This window comes from Macaca nemestrina, chromosome 11 (assembly GCF_043159975.1).
Source record: "Macaca nemestrina isolate mMacNem1 chromosome 11, mMacNem.hap1, whole genome shotgun sequence".
Lineage (NCBI taxonomy): Eukaryota > Metazoa > Chordata > Mammalia > Primates > Cercopithecidae > Macaca > Macaca nemestrina.
The window spans coordinates 6547430-6572179 of record NC_092135.1 but is presented as its reverse complement, the minus strand read 5'-3'; the positions used below and the strand labels follow the sequence as shown (position 1 = coordinate 6572179).

The window sequence follows — 24750 nt, the reverse complement described above, 5'->3', positions numbered from 1 at the left end:
AACTGTGAGATACCAAGAGCGAGTTGGTGGATTTTTTTTAATGGTGGCACTCAGTGCAGAGGATGGAGGTATCAGAGATGGTGGCTAAAAGCAAAAGCCTCCAAGTTAGATGAACAAGGGTTTGTCTTCCATGATCCCTGCTAACTAGGCACGTGGCTTTTGCTAAGTTGTTTATTCTAAGTCTGGTTTGTGCATCCTTTAAATGAAGAAAATAATCCATTATGGCATTGTTGTGCAGAATTCACAAGATATGTATGTAAGTGCCTATCCTATTGCCTGGCACAGTGGAGTGATATATACTGTGGGTGATTGCTTGATGGATATCAAGGGCCTTACCCTTTGACACGTTAATTAACTTGTGAGGATCTAGCCTAAAGGGAAGAAAACATCTAAACAACTACAACAAATGATTCATGCAATAATATGCTCATAGCACTGTGATTGATGGATGAATCATTAGAAATGTGCTACTGGTAGAAGTTTGTTTGGGGACTGTTATTCATTTTCAAGAATACGAGACTATGATAAATAAACATGGTTGGGACCTGCAGATGTTTTTCTGGGTAGAGGATTTTGGAATTGAACCATTCCCCTGCTCCAGGACTGAGAACCACACTACGTATCTAACTCTGCCACCAGGCCACCGCAGTGGAAAGTTAAATTCAGGTAGCCATTCAGGTTAGGGCGTTCCTCTTGTGGGATCTTTACCCTTTTTTGCTATGCAAAGAATAATCTTCTTACTCTTCTTTTGGGTTCGATACACACTTAATATTCCCCGAGACAAGTCTTCTCATCCACTCCTCATCTATGTTATTGAAAATACTTTTACTAAGTTAAATATTTGGCCCATGTCACTGCACTGTTTCTGAGTTTGAAAGAAAACTATTCAGGAAGCAGCAGAGGACTTTCCAGCTCTGCCTCTACTCACCTTTCCAGACTTACCTCCTTTAGGCTAGTTGGACCTTCCTGTCCCGCTAACTACTTAGAAATGGCAGGTTCCCTGGAATTCCTTAGGGATGCTGTTTTGCTAATTTCTTCAAGCCTTTGCACAAACAGTGCCCTTGACTGAAAAGGCTAGTCAAGGTACTCCACCCCTTCCCTAATTCCTTCCTTTGTTTTGCTTTCCCTCGCATAACCTTCGCTTGTCCAGTTATTTCTCCTGCCAGGCTCCCGCGGGAGCTGATGTCCACATTGTGAGCTTGGCACATAGTTGACTTGCCATAGGTATTTATATAATGAGTAAATGTAATTACTTGTACACCCCTTAGAAAGTGTGGATGCTTCCATCCCCCTTCTTTCTGGGACTCTCGGATGGCCCTCTTTGCAGATAGCATTGTGATCCTTAACACATGAATGGAAAATGATCTTGTGAGTGTGTCTGAACAAAGCCGACATTTTTTTCTTCTTTAAGATCTTGCCGCTGAATGTGAAATGATCCTGAAATTAAGGTCAGCTCCCAGGTGGTCGTTTATATCAGCTGTCAGATTGCAGAATAAAAAATGGCTTTTATATGTTTGACTTTTATTGTTTTCCAGGGCAATGTCACTTTTTCCTGCTCCGAACCACAGATTGTGCCCATCACATTTGTCAACTCCAGTGGCAGCTATTTGCTGCTGCCCGGCACCCCCCAAATTGATGGGCTCTCAGTGAGTTTCCAGTTTCGAACATGGAACAAGGATGGTCTGCTTCTGTCCACAGAGCTGTCTGAAGGCTCGGGGACCCTGCTGCTGAGCCTGGAGAGTGGAATCCTGAAACTCGTGATTCAGAAAATGACAGAACGTGTAGCTGAAATCCTCACAGGTACTGTCTGCTGACACTCTGGATCAGTTTCTTATTTATCCAAGTTGACAAAGGTTGAGGTCCTGACAAAAACATACAGAATCCAAATCTCAAGGATGTGGGTTAGCCCAGTATTCACAAATTTACTCCAACTCTGAAGAGGCAGCTTTTTTTTTTTTTTTTTTTTTTTTTTTTAAGATGTAGTCTTGCCATCTTTAAAATGCATGGAGTGCAGTGGCTCAATCTCAGCTCACTGCAGCCTCCGCCTCCTGGATTCAAGTGATTCTCCTGCCTTAGCCTCCAGAGTGGAGCCTCCACACCACCACACCCAGCCAATTTTTTTTATTTTTAGTAGAGATGGGGTTTCACCATGTTGGCCAGGATGATCTCGATCTCTTGACCTCATGATCTGCTCACGTCGGGCTCCCACAGTGCTGGGATTACAGGCCTGAGCCACCGTGCCTGGCCAGCGTTTTTTTTTTGTTTGTTTTGTTTTGTTTTGTTTTTTCTCTTAGTAGGAAACAAAACAAAAAAGTGAATTTAGAATTAGCTATGTCAACTTTGGTTAAGTGCTTAAATTTCTTAGTCTCTTAGCAGTCTCATTGGAAAGATGGGAATAAGAATTCTTACCTGGGAGTATTTAGCACAATCTAGACCATTTCTAGGACTCTCTGCTAGGTTCTCTACAAACATGGCATGTTTCATACAGACACGCTCACTGAAGGAAGTTACTATTTTTCACTTAATAAGTGAGGAAATCAGAAGTCATGGCAATCACTTGCAAATCTCATGTTCCTATGTGATGGAGCTGGGATTTTATCCTGAATTTGTCTGACTTCCAAATCTATATTCTCCTCTTAAACCACATTAGCATGGAAGTTTGGATAGCCCCTAAATTATATTTCATGTAAAAATCAGTAAATCTAAAACATCATTTAAAATATATACGTGTATACATATATTTTTAATTTTATTTATTTTTTTAAATTTTTATTTATTTATTTATTTATTTATTATACTTTAAGTTCTAGGGTACATGTGCACAATGTGCAGGTTTGTTACATACATATACATGTGCCATGTTGGTGTGCTGCACCCATCAACTCGTCAGCACCCATCAACTCATCATTTACATCAGGTATAACTCCCAATGCCAGCCCTCTCCCTCCCCCCTCTCCATAATAGGCCCTGGTGTGTGATGTTCCCTTTCCAGAGTCCAAGTGATCTCATTGTTCAATTCCCACCTATGAATGAGAACATGCAGTGTTTGGTTTTCTGTTCTTGCGATAGTTTGCTGAGAATGATGGTTTCCAGCTACATCCATGTCCCTACAAAGGACATGAACTCATCCTTTTTTATGGCTGCATGGTATTCCATGGTGTATATGTGCCACATTTTCTTAATCCAGTCTGTCACTGATGGACATTTGGATTGATTCCAAGTCCTTGCTATTGTGAATAGTGCCGCAATAAACATACAGGTGCATGTGTCCTTATAGCAGCATGATTTATAATCCTTTGGGTATATACCCAGTAATGGGATGACTGGGTCATATGGTATTTCTAGTTCTAGATTCTTGAGGAATCGCCATACTGTTTTCCACAATGGTTGAACCAGTTTACAATCCCACCAACAGTGTAAAAGTGTTCCTATTTCTCCACATCCTCTCCAGCACCTGTTGTTTCCTGACTTTTTAATGGTTGCCATTCTAACTGGTGTGAGATGGTATCTCATTGTGGTTTTGATATGCATTTCTCTGATGGCCAGTGATGATGAGCATTTTTTCATGTATCTATTGGCTATATGCATATCTTCTTTTGAGAACTGTCTGTTCATATCCTTTGCCCACTTTTTGATGGGGTTGTTTGTTTTTTTCTTGTAAGTATGTTTGAGTTCTTTGTAGGTTCTGGATATTAGCCCTTTGTCAGATGAGTAGATTGCAAAAATTTTCTCCCATTCTGTAGGTTGCCTGTTCACTCTGATGGTAGTTTCTTTTGCTTTGCAGAAGCTCTTTAGTTTAATTAGATCGCATTTGTCAATTTTGGCTTTTGTTGTCGTTGCTTTTGGTGTTTTAGACATGAAGTCTTTGCCCAGGCCTATGTCCTGAATGGTATTACCTAGGTTTTCTTCTAGGGTTTTTATGGTTTTAGGTCTAACATTTAAGTCTCTAATCCATCTTGAATTAATTTTCATATAAGGAGTAAGGAAAGGATCCAGTTTCAGCTTTCTGCTTATGGCTAGCCAATTTTCCTAGCACCATTTATTAAATAGGGAATCCTTTCCCCATTTCTTGTTTTTGTCAGGTTTGTCAAAGATCAGATGGCTGTAGATGTGTGGTATTATTTCTGAGGGCTCTGTTCTGTTCCATTGGTCTGTATGTCTGTTTTGGTACCAGTACCATGCTGTTTTGGTTACTGTAGCCTTGTAGTATAGTTTGAAGTCAGGTAGCATGATACCTCCAGCTTTGTTCTTTTGACTTAGGATTGTCTTGGCAATGCGGGCTCTCTTTTGGTTCCATATGAACTTCAAAGCAGTTTTTTCCAATTCTGTGAAGAAAGTCATTGGTAGCTTGATGGGAATGGCATTGAATCTATAAATTACCTTGGGCAGTATGGCCATTTTCACGATATTGATTCTTCCTATCCATGAGCATGGTATGTTCTTCCATTTGTTTGTGTCCTCTTTTATTTCACTGAGCAGTGGTTTGTAGTTCTCCCTGAAGAGGTCCTTTACATCCCTTGTAAGTTGGATTCCTAGGTATTTTATTCTCTTTGAAGCAATTGTGAATGGAAGTTCATTCCTGATTTGGCTCTCTGTTTGTCTGTTACTGGTGTATAAGAATGCTTGTGATTTTTGCACATTAATTTTGTATCCTGAGACTTTGCTGAAGTTGTTTATCAGCTTAAGGAGATTTTGGGCTGAGACAATGGGGTTTTCTAAATATACAATCATGTCATCTGCAAACAGGGACCATTTGACTTCTTCTTTTCCTAACTGAATACTCTTTATTTCTTTAAATATATTAAGTAAATGCAAGTACATATGGCACCAGGGAATGGGAACACTTTTAAATGGTCCTCAAATGGCCAAAGTTTGGGAAGCACTGTTTCATTGCCATGTACTACAGATCTTACTGTCTAGCAATATGCAGCAGGTCTAGGAACAAATTGTATTTTTCGATACCCTGGCTCCTCCAGCTGCTGTTTCTTCAACATGGAACAGTGGAAGTCTCTCCCTCATTCTCTGTTATGTTACCAATATCTGATGTTCTTCAAGCAGCGGTGTATTTACAAAGGTGACAAATACTCATTGAGGTCAAATCTCACATGCCAAGGATTGAGCAGGGATTGGGCTGCAGCTGCTGATAGATGAAGTTCTTTCAGAAGGATGAAGTTCTTTCAGAAGTCTCCCTGAATAAACAGTCTGAATAAAAATCTCCCTCTGCTTTTCACCGCAGGTCAACATCCATCATGGATTATACTACAATTTAATTTAGATGCCTTTCTCTCAACTGGACTGCATGGATTTTTTATCCAAGTAGTTTAGCAAAAATTGAGTTAAATTGTAAAGGATATGACTTAATAGTTGTCGACCTAAAAGGAAGAAGCCAAGGCAATATTAATATAAATAGATAGTTTATTTGGGCCAAGCTTGAGTATTGCAACCTGGGAATATAGATTCAAGTTGCCCTGAATGTATGCTCTGATTAGCTACAGTTAGAAGCAGATTTTTAAAGACGAAAAAGAGGTAGTTTCTGTATTGTTTATCAGAAATGTACATTAAAATCATACCGGCTAAGGATTTCCTGTGCATTGTTCTTTGTATCACAGATTCCAGGAGCAAGAAGATAATGGGTGAGGCAGGTAGTCAGGAAAAAAATAACTTTGAACAATCGCCTGGAGCATGGGTGCCTTGAGCTCAGGGGAAGGGTGTGTGACTGAAGTTTCATACTCATGTCTCTCTGGGCCCAATATACTTTGCATCATTTGCATATTTCAGACTGCTCTGAGCTGTTTTTCTTTTCTCATAGTTATGGTCATGTCAGACCGTGGGAGACATTCAAATGTCCATAGGCGAACAAAATGGCCCACTGAACCCCTGAGCATAGCAGAAAGGCCTGAGTCTGGAAGTCAGGCAGTCAAGTTTAAAAGTATTAATTCATTTTCTCCTTCCTTTCCTGTGGCCCTGGATAAACTTTGTCTCATATGTAAACTGAAGTGTATTAGTTATCTATAGCTGCATATCAAGTGACAGCAATATTTAATGGTTGAAAACATTATTTATTGTGTCTTAGTTTCTGTGGATCAGAAATCCAGGGACAACTTGGCTGGGTGACTGGCTCAGAGTCTCCCATAAGGTCATAGTTGAATTGCCAATGGGGACTGCAGCCATGGCAAGGTTCAGTGGAGGAAGATCTGCTTCCAAACTCATGTGCTCAGGCAGGCTTCAGAAAATCCACTTCCACATGTAGGGAAGTTTATATTTTTTCCCCTCAAGTTATTTAAAAATAACTTGAATCTATATAAGAAATGAATAATGGACAACTTAACAGGAAAAAAATGCATACACATTTTATTACATGCACACATGTGTACAGGAGTCACAAAGACATACAAAATATAAAAGCCCAAAGAAATGGCAGATGGTTGATGCCTTTATACCACCTTGAGATTACAGAAAGAACTGGGGTTTAGAGCATGGCCAAAATCATGTTATGGGTCAGACACGGTGGCTCACGCCTGTAATCCTACCACTTCAAGAGGCCAAGGAGTCCAGATCTCTTGAGCCCAGAAGTTCAAAACCAGCCTGAGTAACATGGCAAAACCCCATCTCTACAAAAAACTGAAAATTAGCCGGGCATGTGGGTGCCTGCCTGTAGTACCAGCTACTTGGCAGGCTGAGGTAGGAGGATCATCTGAGCCCAGGGAGGCCAAGGCTGCAGTGAGGTGTGATCGTGCCACTGCACTCCAGCTTGGGTGACAAAATGAGATCCCATCTCAAAAACACAAAACAATGACAAAAACAGCAACAAAACACAGGTGAGATAGTAAATCAGGTTATGATGGCATGACAGGTAATTGAGGGGAGAGAAGAGGAGGTTCTGTTTACCGAGGAGGTTCTGTTTACCAAGGTGGTCTTAAAATGTAGGTGAAGCCATACAGGTATCAGCCCTTAGAGAGAATAAATGACAAATGTTTCTTCCAGACTCTTAAATGTTTAGACTCTCAGTCCTCAATCCAAACAAGGGAGAACCTCCAGAAAGCCTTGTTGTATCAATGCAAGTTTTCTCTACAGATGCAAGTACCCCATGAAAGACAGCTTTGCAGGGCTGCTTCTTTCGGAACAGCCCTCTCAAAATATGTGAAAGACGTATATTTTGGGGTGAAATATTTTGGTTTCTTTTACCAACTTTTCCTCATGACCCTCTCCAGAAGGCTGCCAAGGGTGAGTGAGAAAAACCACCCAAGACAGAAGCCACAGTCTTTTTATAATCTAATATAGAAAATGGCATCTCCTCACTTCTGTCATATTCTATTCCTTAGAAGCAAGTAAATATTCCCAGCTTATGTCCAAATGGAGGGGATGACACCAGGGCTTGGGTATTAACAGGCACAGATTATCCAGGATCATCTTAGAGATTGCCTATTACAAGAGATTTAAAAAAAATTATACTTTATAAGTTGGTGCTGGCAATTAAATGAGGTAGTATATATGTCAAATACTGCACAAAGTGTTGAGTAGCTATTTAACACATTTTTCTTCTTTCTGTGCTGACTCAAGAGATATAGCTAGAAGGGGCCTCATGCTACAGAGTCATAAAAGTTAAGAATGAATTTGTGCAGTCAGAGGATTTTTATAAAATTTATTAGATTTCTAGTAATGGAGGTGAGTTAATCACTTAGAATTACAATATTTTTCATGTTCTGAATTATAAAAGTTAAACCTCAATCCTCCTTATTTGAAAAAGAAAAATGTGAGCTGATACTGAGCTGTTTCTCTTGAATCGGTGAGATGTTTTTGAATACAGAGACTTGTAGGCCTCAGGTCAAAAATGAAATTTTAATACAAGGAAGGCCCTGGCAGCACATTGCTCTTAAAAATCTAGGTGCTGTCTGTATTATTAAACGCATGTCAGTCATTAAAATGCATTTATGACCGAAAGAGAATCTTGTAAGAGCTGCCACCTTACCCAACTGCAGAAAGGGAACAAATCATCAGTTATTTCAGACCCACCTCTCAGAAACTGATATAAGCAAAAAGAAGTTTTTAAAATGCTCAGCCAGAGTTCTCAAAAACTCTTCTCTCCTAAGGAGAATTTCTATGTTTTTAGAAAATTTGAATTTGATGGTTTTTAGAAATGGATCAAGATTTTGTGTATTCTTCTATTTTCCCATCTGAGAGGAGGAAGAACAAACAAATAATCAAACAAAAACAGTTTTCTCTTCCCTTACATTTCTGAGGAAACTTGTTTTCAAAGTACTTGAGCTTACATTTGCTTTATAAGAGATGAAAATCTCATATGAACGATGAAAAAATAATGACAATCGTTCCAATAATTTTTGAGAGTCAACAGGGCTATACTTGACACTTGGTATGTCCCAAATGGGTCAGAGAATGCAGATAATCAAAGGTTTATTTGAGACTAGTTCTAACATCCTAGATCTAAAAGAGAAGGTAATTCCTTTGGCAATGGCAGTCCAATGATGCCTCACACCTTCTACCCTGTTCCCAGAGCTTTGTACAGTGTGCTCGGCTTTTTAGGAAGGAAGTAGTTCTGATTTAGGGATTTTTGCATTGAAGATCAAGGAGAGACTTGCAAAGTAAATGCATCCTCAAAATAGAAGACATCTGAATTTAGTTATTGTAGAGATGAAGTTTCAGGAAGATGAAGGACAACAGTGGAATCCCTTTCTTGTATTTTTCTTTATTTTCTATTTTTGTCATCTCCTTTTTTTTTGCAAGCCTGATATATGTGGGTATGAGGAAAGTTAGAAGACCTCTTTTCACTGTAAGGGATGTGAAAGTAGAACCAGCAGCCATTGAAGATCTTCTGCCAGTTAGGCACTGTGCTAGGGGCTCGTCATACAAAACTGTAGAAAAACTCATAAAACTTTATAAGGCAGTTAGTATACCAACACACATAGAAAGAAACTGAGAATATGAATTTAAGTTAAAGTAGCCAAAGTGATGTTCAACCTCAGCTTTTTCCTTAGAATTCCCAAGTTCATGGTCTTTACACAGTATCCTGCTGCTCTCCATATTCGTTGTTCATACTGTCCGTTGCTTAAATAACTCAAATTATAAAGAAACTCTGCTTTACATCTGTAGATAATCTACAAAAGGCTCTTAAGGAAAGTGGCTATTTAGGTCTAAAGCTGTGTCTTCAAAAACAATTTACTTGGTGGTCTTATTCTTGTATTACTTGGGATTCACACTAGATTGAAAGTCTGTTGTCTTTATAAAAGTCTGTGTATTTTAGCTAAAATTAACTGTATAATATTATCAAGTAAATAATATGGGAGGCTGAGGCAGGTGGATTGCTTGAGGTCAGGAGACCAGCCTCACCAACATGGTGAAACCCGTCTGTACGAAAAATACAAAAATTAGTTGAGCATGGTGGCACATGCCTGTAATCCCAGCTGCTTGCTACTCGAGAGGTTGAGGCCGGAGAATCGCTTGAACCTTGGAGGTGGAGATTGCAGTGAGCCAAGATCCTGCTACTGCACTCCAGCCTAGGTGACAGAGTGAGACTCCATCTAAAAAACAAACAAAAAAGTAAATTTTATATATATCCGTATATCAACGCACACACGCAAATATTCATTGGCCACTGCACTCCAGCCTAGGTGACAGAGCAAGACTCCATCAAAAAAACAAACAAAAAAGCAAATTATGTGTGTGTGTGTGTGTGTATCCATATATATATCTCATATATATCTCCATATATATATCCCATATATATATCTCCATGTATATATCCCATATATATATCTCCATGTATATATCCCATATATATATCTCCATGTATATATCCCATATATATCTCCATGTATATATCCCATATATAATCCATGTATATATCCCATATATATATCCATGTATATATCCCATATATATATCCATGTATATTCCATATATATCCATGTATATCCCGTATATATATCCACATGTATATCCCATATATATCCATATGTATATCCCATATATATATCCATATATATATCCATGTATCAACACACACACACACCAACATTCATTGCGAAAATAGGTAATACTTTCTTCAGACTTTTTTTTGGTGCTCAGTACTGATTGCTTAAAAGCATTATCATTGAAGGATGAAGGCTGCCAAGTGACATGAGGTCTACCTCAGTAAGGGCCTATCTACTTCTAAGGACATTGCCCTGCTTTGTGCAGGCTTTCCCATTCTAATTTCCCCTGTGCCCCATCAATCAAGATTAGATCTCTCAGAATTCAAACTGAAAGATCTGATCCATGTGGAAAGTCATGAGCTTCACTGGAGCAGAGAACACCTTCTAGCAGTCTTGCTGGACTGTGAACCTTACCACAAAATCCATTTAGGCAATTCTCCAATGAATGATCAACTACCTGCATAACCTAATTTATATATTTTAAGCTCCCGGTTTTTTTATACTTTTCATAAGGTACCAGGTGCCATGGGGACTTCTCACATGGTCATGTGGTCATGAGGCTCTCTCAAACTCCACACCCTTTCATTGAGCAATAGATGTCACACTCTATTTTTTAATGAAGGATGTGGCTGCCGTTTTAAAGGCTTTTATGAAGATGCTTAGAATGGAGTTTAGTATTTTTCAAAACAACCTGAATTACTAAGAAAATAGGACATTTTATAAAGGTAAAGGAGACCACCTGGTTTGTTTTCTTAGGAGGAATAGGGCAGAATGTTTTGAATGTCATGTGAAATGGTAAGCAATCTTAAGAGAAAACTGGCACCACTCTAATTATTTGAAAGGGATTTGACATTTCAATGTTATTTTAATTTTTCTGACGGGAAAATACAAGGCAAGGAAAATCGAAAGAAACAGGCATGGAGTTTTAGCTTACGTTTTTGTTGGTTTGTTTGTTTTCGTTTTTTGTAGTGCTTCTCAAAATATCAGACATTCTGGGCAAAGAGCTTGAACTCAGTCTTTAGTGGTTGTGCTCCAGCCTGCCTGTGCTCTAATCAGATGTAGGACAGGAGTAAGTCTTGCTCTGTTAGCCTCACTGTCCTCATTTGCTGAAGGAGAGGATCAGTCTAGAATCATGGATGCTCCCTCCAGCACTATTCATGATTTCTTGAAGGAAAACAGTAGGTCAACCCCACCCTTTACGAAGAAATCATCAACCCAAGGCTCTTCTTTTGAAACTGGCGTAAGTGGTCCTGATTGATTGGGAGTACCTAGGGCTAAGCCCCTTGCCAGAGGTCATGCTTCCCAACTCCCAAAACTCCGGTGCACTTTGTGGAGTCAGAAAAGTAGACGTAGCCTCTTTTTGATACCATGGATTTTGTGGATGAGTTGCTTGCCTGGTCTTAAAAAGGTTATGCTATGACTCTTCACAACCTGTTGAGAATTAGGAGACAAATATCCAAACCCGAATGGGGTTTTTTTTGCAACCTTCCTTAAATCACAGTAGACTACTCTGTGTGTGTGTGTGTGTGTGTGTGTGTGTGTGTGTGTTTGCCTATGTTGGTAGGAGGGTTAACAAAATATATTAGGCCTTCAAACTATGTTAGTAGAGGAGCAATATTAGTTGTAGGTACTGAAGCTATTTCCTGCAGAGAGAAATCCAGGCAGAGACACAGCAAGGGTCTTTGGCTATGGAACTGGCTTTCTTACAGCTAACGGTTGGTATGTGTGAACATCTCTTCAGAAGGCAAAGCAAGCAGCAGTGAGGCAGGCAGAGAGCCCACTTCGGATTCCATTAAAGCATCTTCTCCCCAGAGCTTCCCAGATGCGCAGTGTACTGCGTTGATGTCACCAGAGGCATCAAACTCAGACTGGGATTTTCAGGATTAAGGAGTGAGTCTACATTTTAAAGACATGGTTTTGGCACAATCAAATTAAATCCAGAAGGGCAGGGGGGAGAATCCAAACTAAGAGATCTGACCCTGGCAGCTGGCACCACTTGCTCGTTATTAACTGAAAAAGCAAAGGTGAAAGCTGATCACCTGGGACAGACAAAATCTTTGGACAAAAGGCAGCATGGCCAGCAAAGAGCCAGAAATCAAGAAAATACCATGAAGTAGTGTCTATAGTCAAGTCAAATGGCTTATTGAAAATGCCATCTCAGCTCATTCCATTTAATTCCTAGGAGCAAGCAATAGTGTTTATCATATTTCCTCAACCACCTTATGATGTTTCACTCTTTTGATAATTCCTTGAACAGTACTAGTTAGAGAGAAGGTGTTCCAAACAAAACGAAACAAAACAAACAAAACAAACACCAAAAAAACCCGTAAAAAACATTTAAGCCATCCTTTCTATCAGTTAATTTTCTATAGCCAGTAGACTTCTGTGACTTGCTTATTCTTTCTGTAGCTCAAAATATGATGACATTCTCGGATCAACAGCCATAATGAATGTTTATTTGATGATTATTGAGCACTGACTACATTTACATTAAATAAAATGTGTCATCCTGTAGCTATGGTCAACATGACCCCGTTAGCTTTCAGAATTTAATCTCAATTGATATTTTCTCAAGAAACTTTTTCAAAGCAGGCCAGGTTCCTTGTTTCTTTGTTTTTTTTTTTTTCTTTGTAACGTTTGCCCTAAGTATTTATATGTATGTATTCATCTGCTCAGGCTGCTATAAGAAAACATCACGGACTAAATGTCTTAAACAACAGAAATATATTTTCTCACAGTTTTGGAGGCTACAAATCCAGGATCCAGATGTTGGCAGGATTGATTTCTTCTGAGGGCCTCTGTTTGCTGGCAGATGGTTGTCTTTTTTCTGTCTTCACATGGTCTTTTCTCTGTACATGTCTGTATTCAAATACCTTCTGCTCCTAAGGACACCAAACATATGGAAACTTACCATCATTACCTTTTTAAAGATCCTGTCTCCAAATACAATTGTGTTTTCAGGTACTAGGTGTTGGGACTTTAACATATGCATTTTGCAGGGACACGATTCACCTCATGCAATGTATATTAATGTGTCTATTTAATTGTTGTCCAATGTGACTTCTCATCACTAGAATGTAAGCAACCATGGAAACAAGTACATTATTTGCCCAAGCCTTGGTCCAACACCTTGCTTACCACACATCTTCCATAACTATTTGCTACACGCATGAATAAACTAGTGGAGTTGACCTCTAAAACATTTCCGAAAGATAGAATTTTAACAAGGAAAGAAGAGTTGGTAGTGATTTTTAACAAACATTCCTGTTACAACAATTATATTCTGCATAATGTGTCAAACCCAGGAAAGAGCTATACTCAGGGGAGTACTAATTAGATAAAGGGCAAGGGAGCTCCCACGGGTAGGGAGACGGCCTGGAGAGTTGCATTGTGCAGGATGGAAGTACTGTGTGGAATGTTGGCAGCTGGGTGGTTATAGGCTATAGCCCTGCAATTAACAGAGCTGCTCCCCAAATATTGTCCTTTCTCATATAAGCCATTTGTAGCTAGCCACCACCTGCACATCAAGTAAACATGACGAGGCCGCAAGCTTCATCCTCTGCTTCAATTAAGTTGTCATTAATGCCTCAGTATTTGAGCTAAGATAATGTTAATGAGAAAATCCCATTAGCAAGGGCAAAAACATGGATAGCCACACGGCTATGATTGTCACAACAAGCTGTCTGGTTGAGCACAGAGTTCGAGTTTCAGAAGATAATAACATGATGAAGCATTTCGTGTTATGGAAAACTGAGCAATGCAATTGCCTGAACTTTAAGATACCAAGCAAAGGTTGGAAATGTTTACCAAAGTAGTGATTTCTTGGGCATCTTCAGCTTTTTAAGTTTTGATTAATGACAATGGAAACATTGTATTTCTTAACTCACTGTTTTTTCTCTATCTCTCACTCAAAAGGGAATTGCAGGAGCTAGATTTTTTTTTATCATAGCAGATTAATCTTGTCAAACCTGCTATCACTTCCCTTTGTCTTTTATAATTTTTACTTTGACAATTCTCTCATATAACTTAGGTTCCTCCCATTGGCTTTAGGAAACTTTTGGAGTATCTACTCTGCACTGAGTACTGTGGTTGAACCTGGGAGGGGGGCACTGCCCACCAGGAGCTCATAGGCGTGGTTGGAAGAGACAGTAAAGAGGCATTAATGAATAATGCACAGGGAAGCACAGCGAAGAGACAACAGGACAGGGGAGAAAGGGAAGGCTTTCTAGAGGTGGAGATGTCACAGCTTGGTTCTGAAGAATAAATAGAATTTGGCCAAATAAGGAGGGAAGGATCGGATGCTCTAATAAGAGATGAGAAATAGAACAAGAACTGGAGGTGTAAGACTATAGAAGCTTAGATGCCTGGGGCCCAGAGGGCAAAAGATGAAGCAGCGTTTTGGTCAGGGACCCCAGAGTTTGTGCTGTATCTTGGAGAGAATAAGGAAATAACTCTATTGAGTTTAGCTTAATGTTTAGCATGTGGATGTTTGATCTCAGCATTCAAGTCTGCTAAGGAAACCACACCTTCACCATCAACCACAAATGTATTGTGACTTCCTAACAGACCCTAACGGATGGCAAAACAAGATGTTTTCCCTTTATGCAGCAATCATGGGTTTTCAGGATCCAGGTTACCTTGAAATATGAGCCAGGCATTAATGACTAGGAAAGGTTTAACCGTGATTTATGGCCAATGCTCACGAGAGGGCCTGCTGCTGACACTTGGCAGTGGAGATTCAGTTGGTCTGATGCTCAATCCATCAATTAGCATTTGGAGAGGGCAGAATGCTGCTCTGCTGATACTGGAGCTGGTGGGGGGGTCCCAAAACATGACTCAGACTCTGACCCCCAGGTACCTGTCATCCCACTGGGAAGTGGAAACTTACATGGACGGATTGTTAATTAATACCACAAGGTGGTAAATATTATGAACTAAATAAATAGATCCGACTGCAGATGCTACAGGAATTTAGAAAGAGAATTCACCACGCACTAGTCTAGTCAAGGAAAGCCTGCTTCATTCATTTCCATATTTATTAACTTATTCATGTATTCAATCAATCAATCATTCAGCACATTTTATATGCCCTGCACTGTGGTAGGTGGCTGTGATAGAAAGTAATAAAACGTATGTTCTCTGTCTGTACAGTTTAGGAAAGAATTTGCTGACACAAAAACTTGGCCTTGGAAGATTGGGGGATGGATTTTGAAAGGAGGAAATCGTAAGGATAGCATATAGGTGGAGCAGCGGCTGGGTGTGGAAGCCCCAGTTCACTAACTATGTTTACTTAGAGCATAATGAACACATGATCTAGCTGAGTAGAGAATTCTTGTAAGGATTTTGGAAAATAGCCTGAAAGGACAGAGGGAGACTTGGTTACAGAAACAATAGACTGTCCAGTGTCATTTTCATTCTCTGAGCTCCATGACCCAGTGGCGGAGTATTTGCTGTGAGGTCGATGATAACCTTGCAGTTTAGATAGTTGGATCTAGCAAGGTGTCCTCTATCAGAAAGAGACAGAGGACTGGGAAAAGAAGGGCATCATTAAAGAAATTCCCAGCTTCAGGGATAAGGAGTAGAACAAAAGTAGGACAGGGAATTTGAAGGCATATGTGAATTCAATCTACCATATGTAGGAAAAAGTTAAGAGAATTTGATAATTGATGGATAAACAGTGTGCCAGGAAAACATAACTCAGGCTCTAAATTGTAGCATAATGGTACTAGTAACAGTAATATACTCTTCTACTATGTAACTGACATTTTTAGACTTCCTTATTCAATTATTCATATATTGCCCACTTTATTCTCACAAAAGTTGACTGTGAGATAGTCAGCAAAAGTTGACAGCTACCTTCGAATTATTAAATAACAGCATGTGTGAGAGGACATAGAAAGACTGTTGAATCGAGTTTTCTGGGGATGATAAAGCCTAGAAACTTTCAAGTCAAGCCAATCAATTTGTTTCTGTTTTACAGATGATGTAATAGGTTTAGAGAAGTTAAGAAATCTCTCTAAATTTCTGGAAATTGTAAGCGGCAGGCACTTGAGCAAGGAATAGCAGGTGAATAAAGCTATCAAGGAAATCTGTAACAAGTTATCTCCAGGGTTGGAAACAGTCTTTGGGGACTATGATTTGGCCTGGGCTACCTTTTTGCTCTTGTGTGTGGCTGTAATGGCCTAGGGTAGTCACGGCTGACACTTACAGGCCCTGAACAGTCACTTGGTTACAAAGGTTCACTGACACCTTGCAACATTAATTGTGATCTTGCTTTTCATTTTGTCTTTGAAACATAAAAAAGATGTTAAAATATGGTGACCATTGAAATGCAAAGATCTGTTAGAAATTTTATGGAGGAATTGGTGGGGTTAGAGAGACAGAGAGAGAGAGGTACAATTGAGAGCCAGAGTAGAAGAGTATGTCAAGGCTCTGCAACCTCAAAAATATTTTTTTAACTCAACGGCTCTGAGCCAAGGGAAGATTTCCATTCCCACCAAACTCACCTTTTAGCCCACCTGTCCCCCAAATGGTGAAAAAATGTGCTGTTGGTGATGGGGATTTGTGGTGTTAGTGATGGGATTGTGTTGTTGGTAATGGAAGGTTGTGGCATTGATGATGGAAGGTTTTGGTATTGGTGATGGAGTGTTGTGGTATTGGTGATGGAATGTTGTGGTGTTGGTGGTGGAGGGTTGTGGTGTTGGTGATGGAGGTTGTGGTATTGTTGATGGGAGATTGATGTTGGTGATGAGGTGTTGTGGTGGTGATGAGGGTTGTGGTGTTGGTGATGGAGGGTTGTGGTGGTGATAGAGGGTTGTGGTGTTGATGATGGAGGGTTGTGGTGTTGATGATGGAGGGTTGTAGTGTTGGTGATGGAGGATTATGATGTTGGTAAAGAGGGGTTGTGGTGTTGGTGATGGGAGGTTGTGGTGTTGGTAATGGAAGCTTGTGCTGTTGCTCATGGGAGGTTGTGGTGTTGGTAATGGAGAGTTGTGGTTTTGATGATCGTTCTTTGTGGTGTTGGTGATGGAGGGCTGTGGTGTTGATGATGGAGGGTTGTAGTGTTGGTGATGGAGAGTTGTGATGTTGGTGAAGGAGAGTTGGGTGGTGATGGGGGTTGTGGTGTTGGTGATGGAGGGTTGTGGTGTTGGTGATGGGGGCTTGTGGTGTTAGTGATGGAGGGTTGTGGTGTTGGTGAAGAGGGGTTGTGGTGTTGATGATGGAGGGTTGTAGTGTTGGTGATAGAGGGTTGTGGTATTGGTGAAGAGGGGTTGTGGTGTTGGTGATGGAGGGTGGTGATGTTGGTAATGGAAGGTTGTGGTGTGATGATGGAGGGTTGTGATGGTGATGGGGGATTGTTATTACCATCTAGTGAGCAGGAGTGCTGCTGCACATCCAACACAACAGGCATACCACAAGACACCTACTCACGCCTGTAATTCTAGCACTTTGGGAGCCTGAGGCAGGTGGATCACTTGAGGTCAGGAGTTCAAGACCAGCCTGGCCAACATGATGAAACCCCGTCTCTACTAAAAATACAAAAAAATTACCCGGGCATGGTGTTAGGTGCCTGTAATCCCAGCTACTCAGGAGGCTGAGCCAGGAGAATCGCTTGAACCTGGGAGGCTGAAGTTGCAGTGAGCCGAGATCAGCCACTATACTCCAGTCTGGGCAGCAGAGTGAGACTCTGTCTCGAAAAAAAAAAAAAAATACTGATTTGTGCTACATGGATGAATCTTAGAAACATAATGCTAAGAAAAAAATACCAGTCAGAAAATAGAGCATAATGTATAATTTTATTTATATCAAGTGCCCAGAATAGGCAAATCCATAGAGTCCCAAAGGTAGATTAGTGGTGGTTGACCAGGGCTGGAGGTGCAGGGATAAGGGGATTGGGGGACAGTATATCAAGGTTACAGAGTATATTTAGGGGATGATGACATGTTTTAAAAATTGATTGTAGTGATTGTATAACTGAATCTATTAAAAACCACCGGGTTTCACACTTTAGATGACATATATGGTATGTGAATTTTACCTCAATAAATCTGTTACCAAAAAAATAAAATAAAAATAAAAGCAAAGTAGAATTCAGTAGCAGAACATAAAACTTTGCAGAGCTTTTTGGTCATCAAAGAGATGGCAGGAGCAGGGCAGGGCTGGCTGGAGTTGCCAGCATGATGAGCAAAAGGAGCTCAGCCCCAGTACCCACACTTCCCTTTGAACGCTGGCTCTGCCTCTGAGCAGCCATGGGGCCCTGGGCAGCCTCTCCACTTTTCTCTGTTACATCTATTACATGAGGGCAATCAACTTGACCTCCAGGACTATTGTAAGAATTAGGAATTATATTATTTAAAGTGCCTGGCACATTGTAGGCATTTGTTACTGGTAGTGTGATGTATTATTAGCTATTTTTACAATTGGGGTATTTCAAAGGTTCATTTGCAAGTTCAGTAGCAAGGATGAAAACTGTCATTCTTTTTTTCTCTATGGAGAAAATCTTCCAAGTCTTTATTTGATTCCTAGGAAAGCACAGGGCAGCCTATTTAACTCTCTCTCTCTATAAGGAACCCTTTATATTGATGCCCTAGGCTGAATTCCAGAGCCTAAGAGAAGCCATGAGAACAAAAGTGAAGAGGACAAAAAAGTTTTCTGTCTTTTATTTCAGTTTAAACAGTTTGTCAGGTTTTTTAAGATTATAAAAAATGTTCATTAAAAAACATTGAAAATTCCGGTATAACATAAAAGAAAGAAAAAACAAAAATAATCTGTGATTCTGTCAGTCTACATTATTGCAGTGTTTTTCTTGGTGTTAGTTTTTAACAAAATGGGAATCATGCAGCACGTACTATTTATTAAGAACTTCTCTCCTATCAAGATATCAGTAACATTCTTGGACATTGTGATGTTTATTGACTACGTTATATACCATATTAGGAATAAACCATGTTTGCTTTACCTAGCCTGCTACTATTGGAAATAGGGGTAGCAGTGAATTTTTGCTATTGTAAATAATGGTGTCATGAACTATCTTCACCATAAATCTTGGCTACAGCTCTGTTACTATTTTAGAAATAATTCTTCAGAATAAAATTAACAGGAAATGAGGTATGACATTCTTGGGATTTTTGATGCTTACTGGTGTATTGTCTCCCAGAAAGAATGTGCAAATTTAGGTGGCTGAAAACAACATATAAAATTGACTATTTCCCTCTATTCTCATTGAGATTGAGTATAATCAGTTTTTATCCTTTATTAGTCTGGGAGATGGCAAATAATACCCGACCTGTCTTTAAAGTTCAGAAATTGTATGTTTGTCCTCATCTGTTTCTGGAACCCAAATCCCATCTTTTAGGCCTCAGTTCCTAAATCATAGGGGTGCTTAGTGCCCCATATTGGCCCTCAATATCCTGCTCTTCTCCCCTAAAAGCATTTCTTTTCCCCCCATCAAGACATTCTTGGCCTAAAAGGTGTTGCTTTCCTGTTCTCCTCATTGGACATGTCTATTCTTTCAAAGCTATTTATCTCAAGGAGGTTTGGGAAAAAAGCAGTCGGATAAGGTGATTTCTTCCTAATTGTTGAATAATTAATAGCACTTCCACTTTTACCTTTAAGAGAGTATTCTTAATAACAAAACCTCGGAGAGTCTCTAGGGATATTATTTTGGATCTATTAACAGAATGAAGTGAAAACGAGGACCAGTTGAAAGTGGAGATTTTTAGCTGGGGATGTACCACTTCACTTACCTTGGAACCCGTGCCCGAGCAGCTCTCCTGGGCTAGTTCCAATTTCTCGGCTTCTTTCCTTTCTCTTCTGACACCTCCAATGACGTGGCTCCCGACTCTGGCTGCACAACATAATTCCAAGTCCTGGGATAATCCCCAGAAATCTGACTTAATTAACCTGGAGTGATCCCCAGGTTCTGTATTTTCAAAAGCTCCCCAGGCAATACCTGCATCGAGAATTATTGTTCTAATAATTTTCCTCCGCAGAGCTAAACTTTTCACCCAGGCTCCCCCTGCAGGGACTGGGGACCATGTAGAAAAAGGCCAAATCAAAGAAAAGGCAAACCAAAAAAAAAAAAAAAGAAGAAGAAGAAGAAGAAGAAGAAGAGGAAGAGGAAGAGGAAGAGGAAGAGGAAGAGGAAGAAGAAGAAGAAGAAGAAGAAGAAGAAGAAGAAGAAGAAGAAGAAGAAGAAGAAAAGAAAAGAAAAGAAAAGAAAAGAAAAGAAAAGAAAAGAAAAGAAAAGAAAAGAAGAAGAAGAAGAAAACAACCAACCAAGCAAACCCTCATTATGTAAAAACTTGAAAGAGAGAAATGGATGGCGATGTGGGGAGAGGACAAGACCCACAATCAGAACAGATGATCCTACAGACACCCATTGAGCAGACCTCTCCTCTCAGGCCAGTGCCATCTGTAACATGAATAGATGGTAGATAACTAATTGGAGGGGACACTTACTGTGGCCTCTATAAATACATTCTTCTCTACTGTAGCCCTGATGCCTAGCAGGGTGCTTGGCCTTTAGGGAGTATTTAGAACTTTTATTCTGAACTAGTTACTAACACCCTTCCAGTCTAGAGTCTACCTGCAGATACAGTCCCATATGTTATGCGGATGTATTCAAATGAGTATGCAAATGAACATGTTTATAAAGGACTTACAATTGACTGTCTTCCCCAAATACCCCTGAAAGAAGTCAAATGTTCATCACCAAGAAACACCTAACAGATTCTCTGTCTCATTAGCAGAATCCCTGTGTCCAGGACCCAAACCCTGGTCTTGTCTGAGGACAACTGCCTTTGGGAGGAAGTGGGGCCACTAGGCTGAGAAGCCTCTGGGTTCTCTTCTTCACCCCAAGCAGATGTTCAGGGTTGCAGTGGAGACTAACTTTGAGAGATCTGGCTGAAAACACATCGGGTCTCCTATATCTGGGATGCACTGAGCAGATGGGTCACAGCTGCCCAGGTGCAAATACAGCTGGGTTCCAAGCCTGGTGCTGTGCTTCTCCCAGGGCAGCCTGGGAGCTCAGGGGCACCAGCCATCTGGGACCTGAGGGGCACCAGCTCTTCACTTGCCACTCTGAGGGTCTGCCACACCTCTGTGGTGATCCTCAGTGTTTTCTTCCCAGCTGGCTGCTTTGGGGCTGCTCCAGTAGGCTCTACCAAGGCAGGTCTGTTTTACCTGCAGAAATACCTCTAAATCCATCACTTGCTTTGCATTTTCACTGCTGCTACTTTAGGTGAGATCTTCTCATTCTGCCTCCGGGGACTCTGCAAGCAATAGGACCTGTGAGTTCTGCCTCCAGCCTTGACCCCTCCCAGCTGCTATCATTGGCTCTTGTGCTAGCTGATTCTTTGAATAAACATCTCCAACCCTGATATTACCATCCTAGAGAGCCCTCATGGACTCCCATGTTCTAAAGCTGTAATTTTCATCTTTGGCTGCACATTAGAACCACCCAAGGAGCTTTTTAAAAAATGTAGATGCTTAGGGCCCATGCCCAGAGATGCTGATAGAATCGGTTTGGGAAAAGTGCTCTTCAGAATCATTTGTCAAAGGATATTGTTTAAAGTCCTCCCGAGCCTGGCATGTGAGACCCCTGGGAGATTGGATCCTCTTTCCAGCTGCCTTCATATTGGCATCTCCTGCTTCTCAGTCCAGACCTTTGTTTCTTTATACAGGCTCTGTGTCTCCTGGAACCCTTGCTCCCAGAATCACAAACTCTTGCTCATTTTCCACAACTCCCCTTAACTGTCACCCACTTCTGTGAAACATTCTTGGGATCCTCTCATGGAGTTAGTTAGACTTTCTTTCTTCTCTGCTCATATGTTGTTGTTCCACCCAGAATTGCAAAAGGTGGTGTTGTTTGCTTACTTCTCTGTCTACCCCGCTAACCTGAACTCAAAAGACGTTATTTTAATCTTCCTTGCATATCTCTCTGCCTCTTAACAATGGACTACCCTAGGGTAGAGATCATGTGATGTTAATATCCATACCCTCTAATGCCAAAGACCATTTCGTATTTGTCGCTCTGTTCATTTTTTAAGCTAACATGACTGCCAGCGTATGATTGAAATGAACTATTCTGCATTACCTGCTGGACTAACTGGTGTTATCCCCACAATGGCCTGTTAAGTACAGTCATTGTCCTCTTTGCAAGTGAGGAAACTGACACAATGAGAGGAAAGACAACTCAACATGTCACAGGGCACAATAAATGACTGTTTAGAATTTAGAATTGTGTGGCTATGTGCTCTTGCCACAGAAACTCTTTGTAACCAATCAGTTAATATGCTTTTATTTTCTTCAGCAAGCACTTCGCACCAACAGGACACAGAGTCTTCGTAGATGATAAACTCTTTAAAGGAAATAGTTGAAACCTCATGACTAGTTCCCAATACAGTTTCCTCAGTAAAGTAGGTCAGCAGCACAGGGTACACGAAAGACAGCTGGAGCAATGGAATAGGACAGAAAAGAACTTTACAAAACCACCCACCTTTCTTCCAGTGCCTTTAGAGACAGTCATGCCTCATTTCATTCGATCCCTTTGACAGTGATAAGGGGCAGGAATGATAATATTTACAGATGATAAAATCAGAGCTTAATGAAGGTGAGTAACTTAGACAATGTCACCTAATTTAGAATGAAAAACGCTGCAATTGGATTAGTATGTTACCTCTCTCCAACAGGAGGCTGCCTCTGCCTGGTACATCATTGGAATCCAGCTTTCCTCATCTACTTTAAAAATAGCTCACTTTTTCCTAAAATTGTTTGTAGGAAAGTATGAGAAAACTAAAATTGCCCGTAACTCTACCACTCAGATAAAATTGCTGGTAATATTTTGAGTTCTTTTATTTTTCTGTTTTTTTTCCTCTGCATTTATACAACAACAGATCAGAATATGTGACATAACTTTGGTTGTGGTATGTACAACATTTTGTATTTTTCCCTTTTGTTTTTAAACAAAACATATCAGAAGCAGTTTAGCCATCTTTTTTAAAAAAGAAAGAGATTAGAATGAAGTGGTACAAAGAGGAAGAGCAATGCTTTTTATGAACCTTCCAAGGGCTTGTATCCAGCCGAGTGAGGAGTGGGTTTGCTCTGAGAAGGGCATGGACGGCAGCAGGCTGGGAAATAAGCCCCCTTTCTCCAGGCCTTCCGGACCCATCATCTCTAGGCTTGCTCTCTTGTTTCTCTTGCAGGCAGCAACTTGAATGATGGCTTGTGGCACTCAGTTAGCATCAACGCCAGGAGGAACCGCATCACGCTCACTCTGGATAATGAAGCAGCACCCCCAGCTCCTGACAGCACTTGGGTGCAGATTTATTCTGGAAATAGCTACTACTTTGGAGGTAAATTCTCCAGCCTTTAAGAGGGAAAATAAAGAAGGGAGGGAAAATGAAGTGGGCAATTATTTCGCTATGGTGGTTCTGGCTTGGTCAATTAGACAATTATCCCCCCCGCCCAACATACACACACACATCCTCAATCTCAAAATAGTGAGAAGCAAAATCTCTCACAGCTGTGGGCAAATATAAATTATCTAGGTCAGTGCTGAGGAAGAAAAGAACTTTAGCTACAAGAGCTGGTGTTATATAACACATCCAAAGGAGATTTTTGTAGCCATGCCAAGCCCTGTGATCACATGGGAAAGGAGAAACTCAGTTCGAAACTTGGAGAAAGTGTATCAAGAGTCAGCAGTACCTGCAAGAGGCAAAATCCAGGTGGAAAGGCACAACCAGCATGCTCAGCACCTGGGTCCCTCCTCTGCCACTTTCCTCTCTTAGTCCCCTGTCCCCTCCTTCCCCACATTCCTAGAGATCATGCCCACAGACAGCCAGGAATGAGGTGGAACTAGGAGGCCCATGAACTTGTAACTCCACGTGTAGAAGCCAGTTTAGATTGTTCAGATTCTGCCTTCTCTGATGTTAAGTGAATCCTGGGAACCTTTCCAATGACAGGAACACAAGGGCAAGCTGATGGTGAAGAAAAACATATAATTAGGCATCTACTGAATTTTTATAAATGCATATATATGTATGTATTTAGTCTTTCAAAAGTATTTTTCAATAAAAATTAATATCTAGTTTCATAGTTAGTTGTTTGTATTATAGAAACAATCTCTGAAAATGATGTAACCTCAATAGCTGTCTGACCTTGAGAAAGGTACTTATAGTCCCTAAACTTCCTAATCTGAAAGATGGGGAAATAAGTTCACCTTCAAAATTTCAGGAAAAGTTAAGTACGACCAAGGTTTAAACGTATAGCACAGAGTGTGCCACATGGCAGGGGATGGGGAAACTGGCTCCACCTCCTTTAGATATAAGTCAGGGTCTGGTCTACAGTTTCCTTATTCTTTTCCTATTAGTAAATTGAAGAGAAGTATTGTATAAAATTATGCATAGTCTCTTAAACAGAATTTACAGGTCACTTCTCTCATACCAATGGAATGTGGTTAAAGCTTTAAAATGCAAAAGGGATTTTGCACAGGTGCAGTGTATATCTCAACATCTCCTAGGGGGAAGCAATATCTTTGTGGCTTGATTTTAGGGTGAGGAAGGGCCTATGACCTTTACCTCAAATCTCCTCCCCCTGTGCATGGCTTAACAAATTCCTTTAGGAAGGGAATACACGTCCAGTCTCTGCAAAAGTTGTATGACTTACCTCATTTAATTCATGCAGAAACCTTGTGCAGTACATAATACCCCCACTTAATAGATAATAAAACTGGTATTTGCTGAGATGAAAGAGTTTGTGCAACGCCATAGAGCTCATGAATTCAAATCCAGGTCTGTGTTCCCACAGCCCACCAGTGAAA

At 40.4% G+C, this 24750-nt stretch overlaps 1 protein-coding gene across 2 annotated transcripts in view; it reads left to right on the top strand.

Moving 5' to 3' along the window:
• Window positions 1–24750, top strand: part of LOC105492445 (contactin associated protein family member 5) — a 909336-nt gene that overhangs the window by 492927 nt on the left and 391659 nt on the right. For both annotated transcript variants that reach the window (XM_071072554.1, XM_071072553.1), the window contains exons 8-9: window positions 1536–1800; window positions 23135–23284. In XM_071072554.1, coding sequence (XP_070928655.1) covers window positions 1536–1800; window positions 23135–23284 — 415 coding nt within the window. The remainder of the gene's footprint in view (window positions 1–1535; window positions 1801–23134; window positions 23285–24750) is intronic.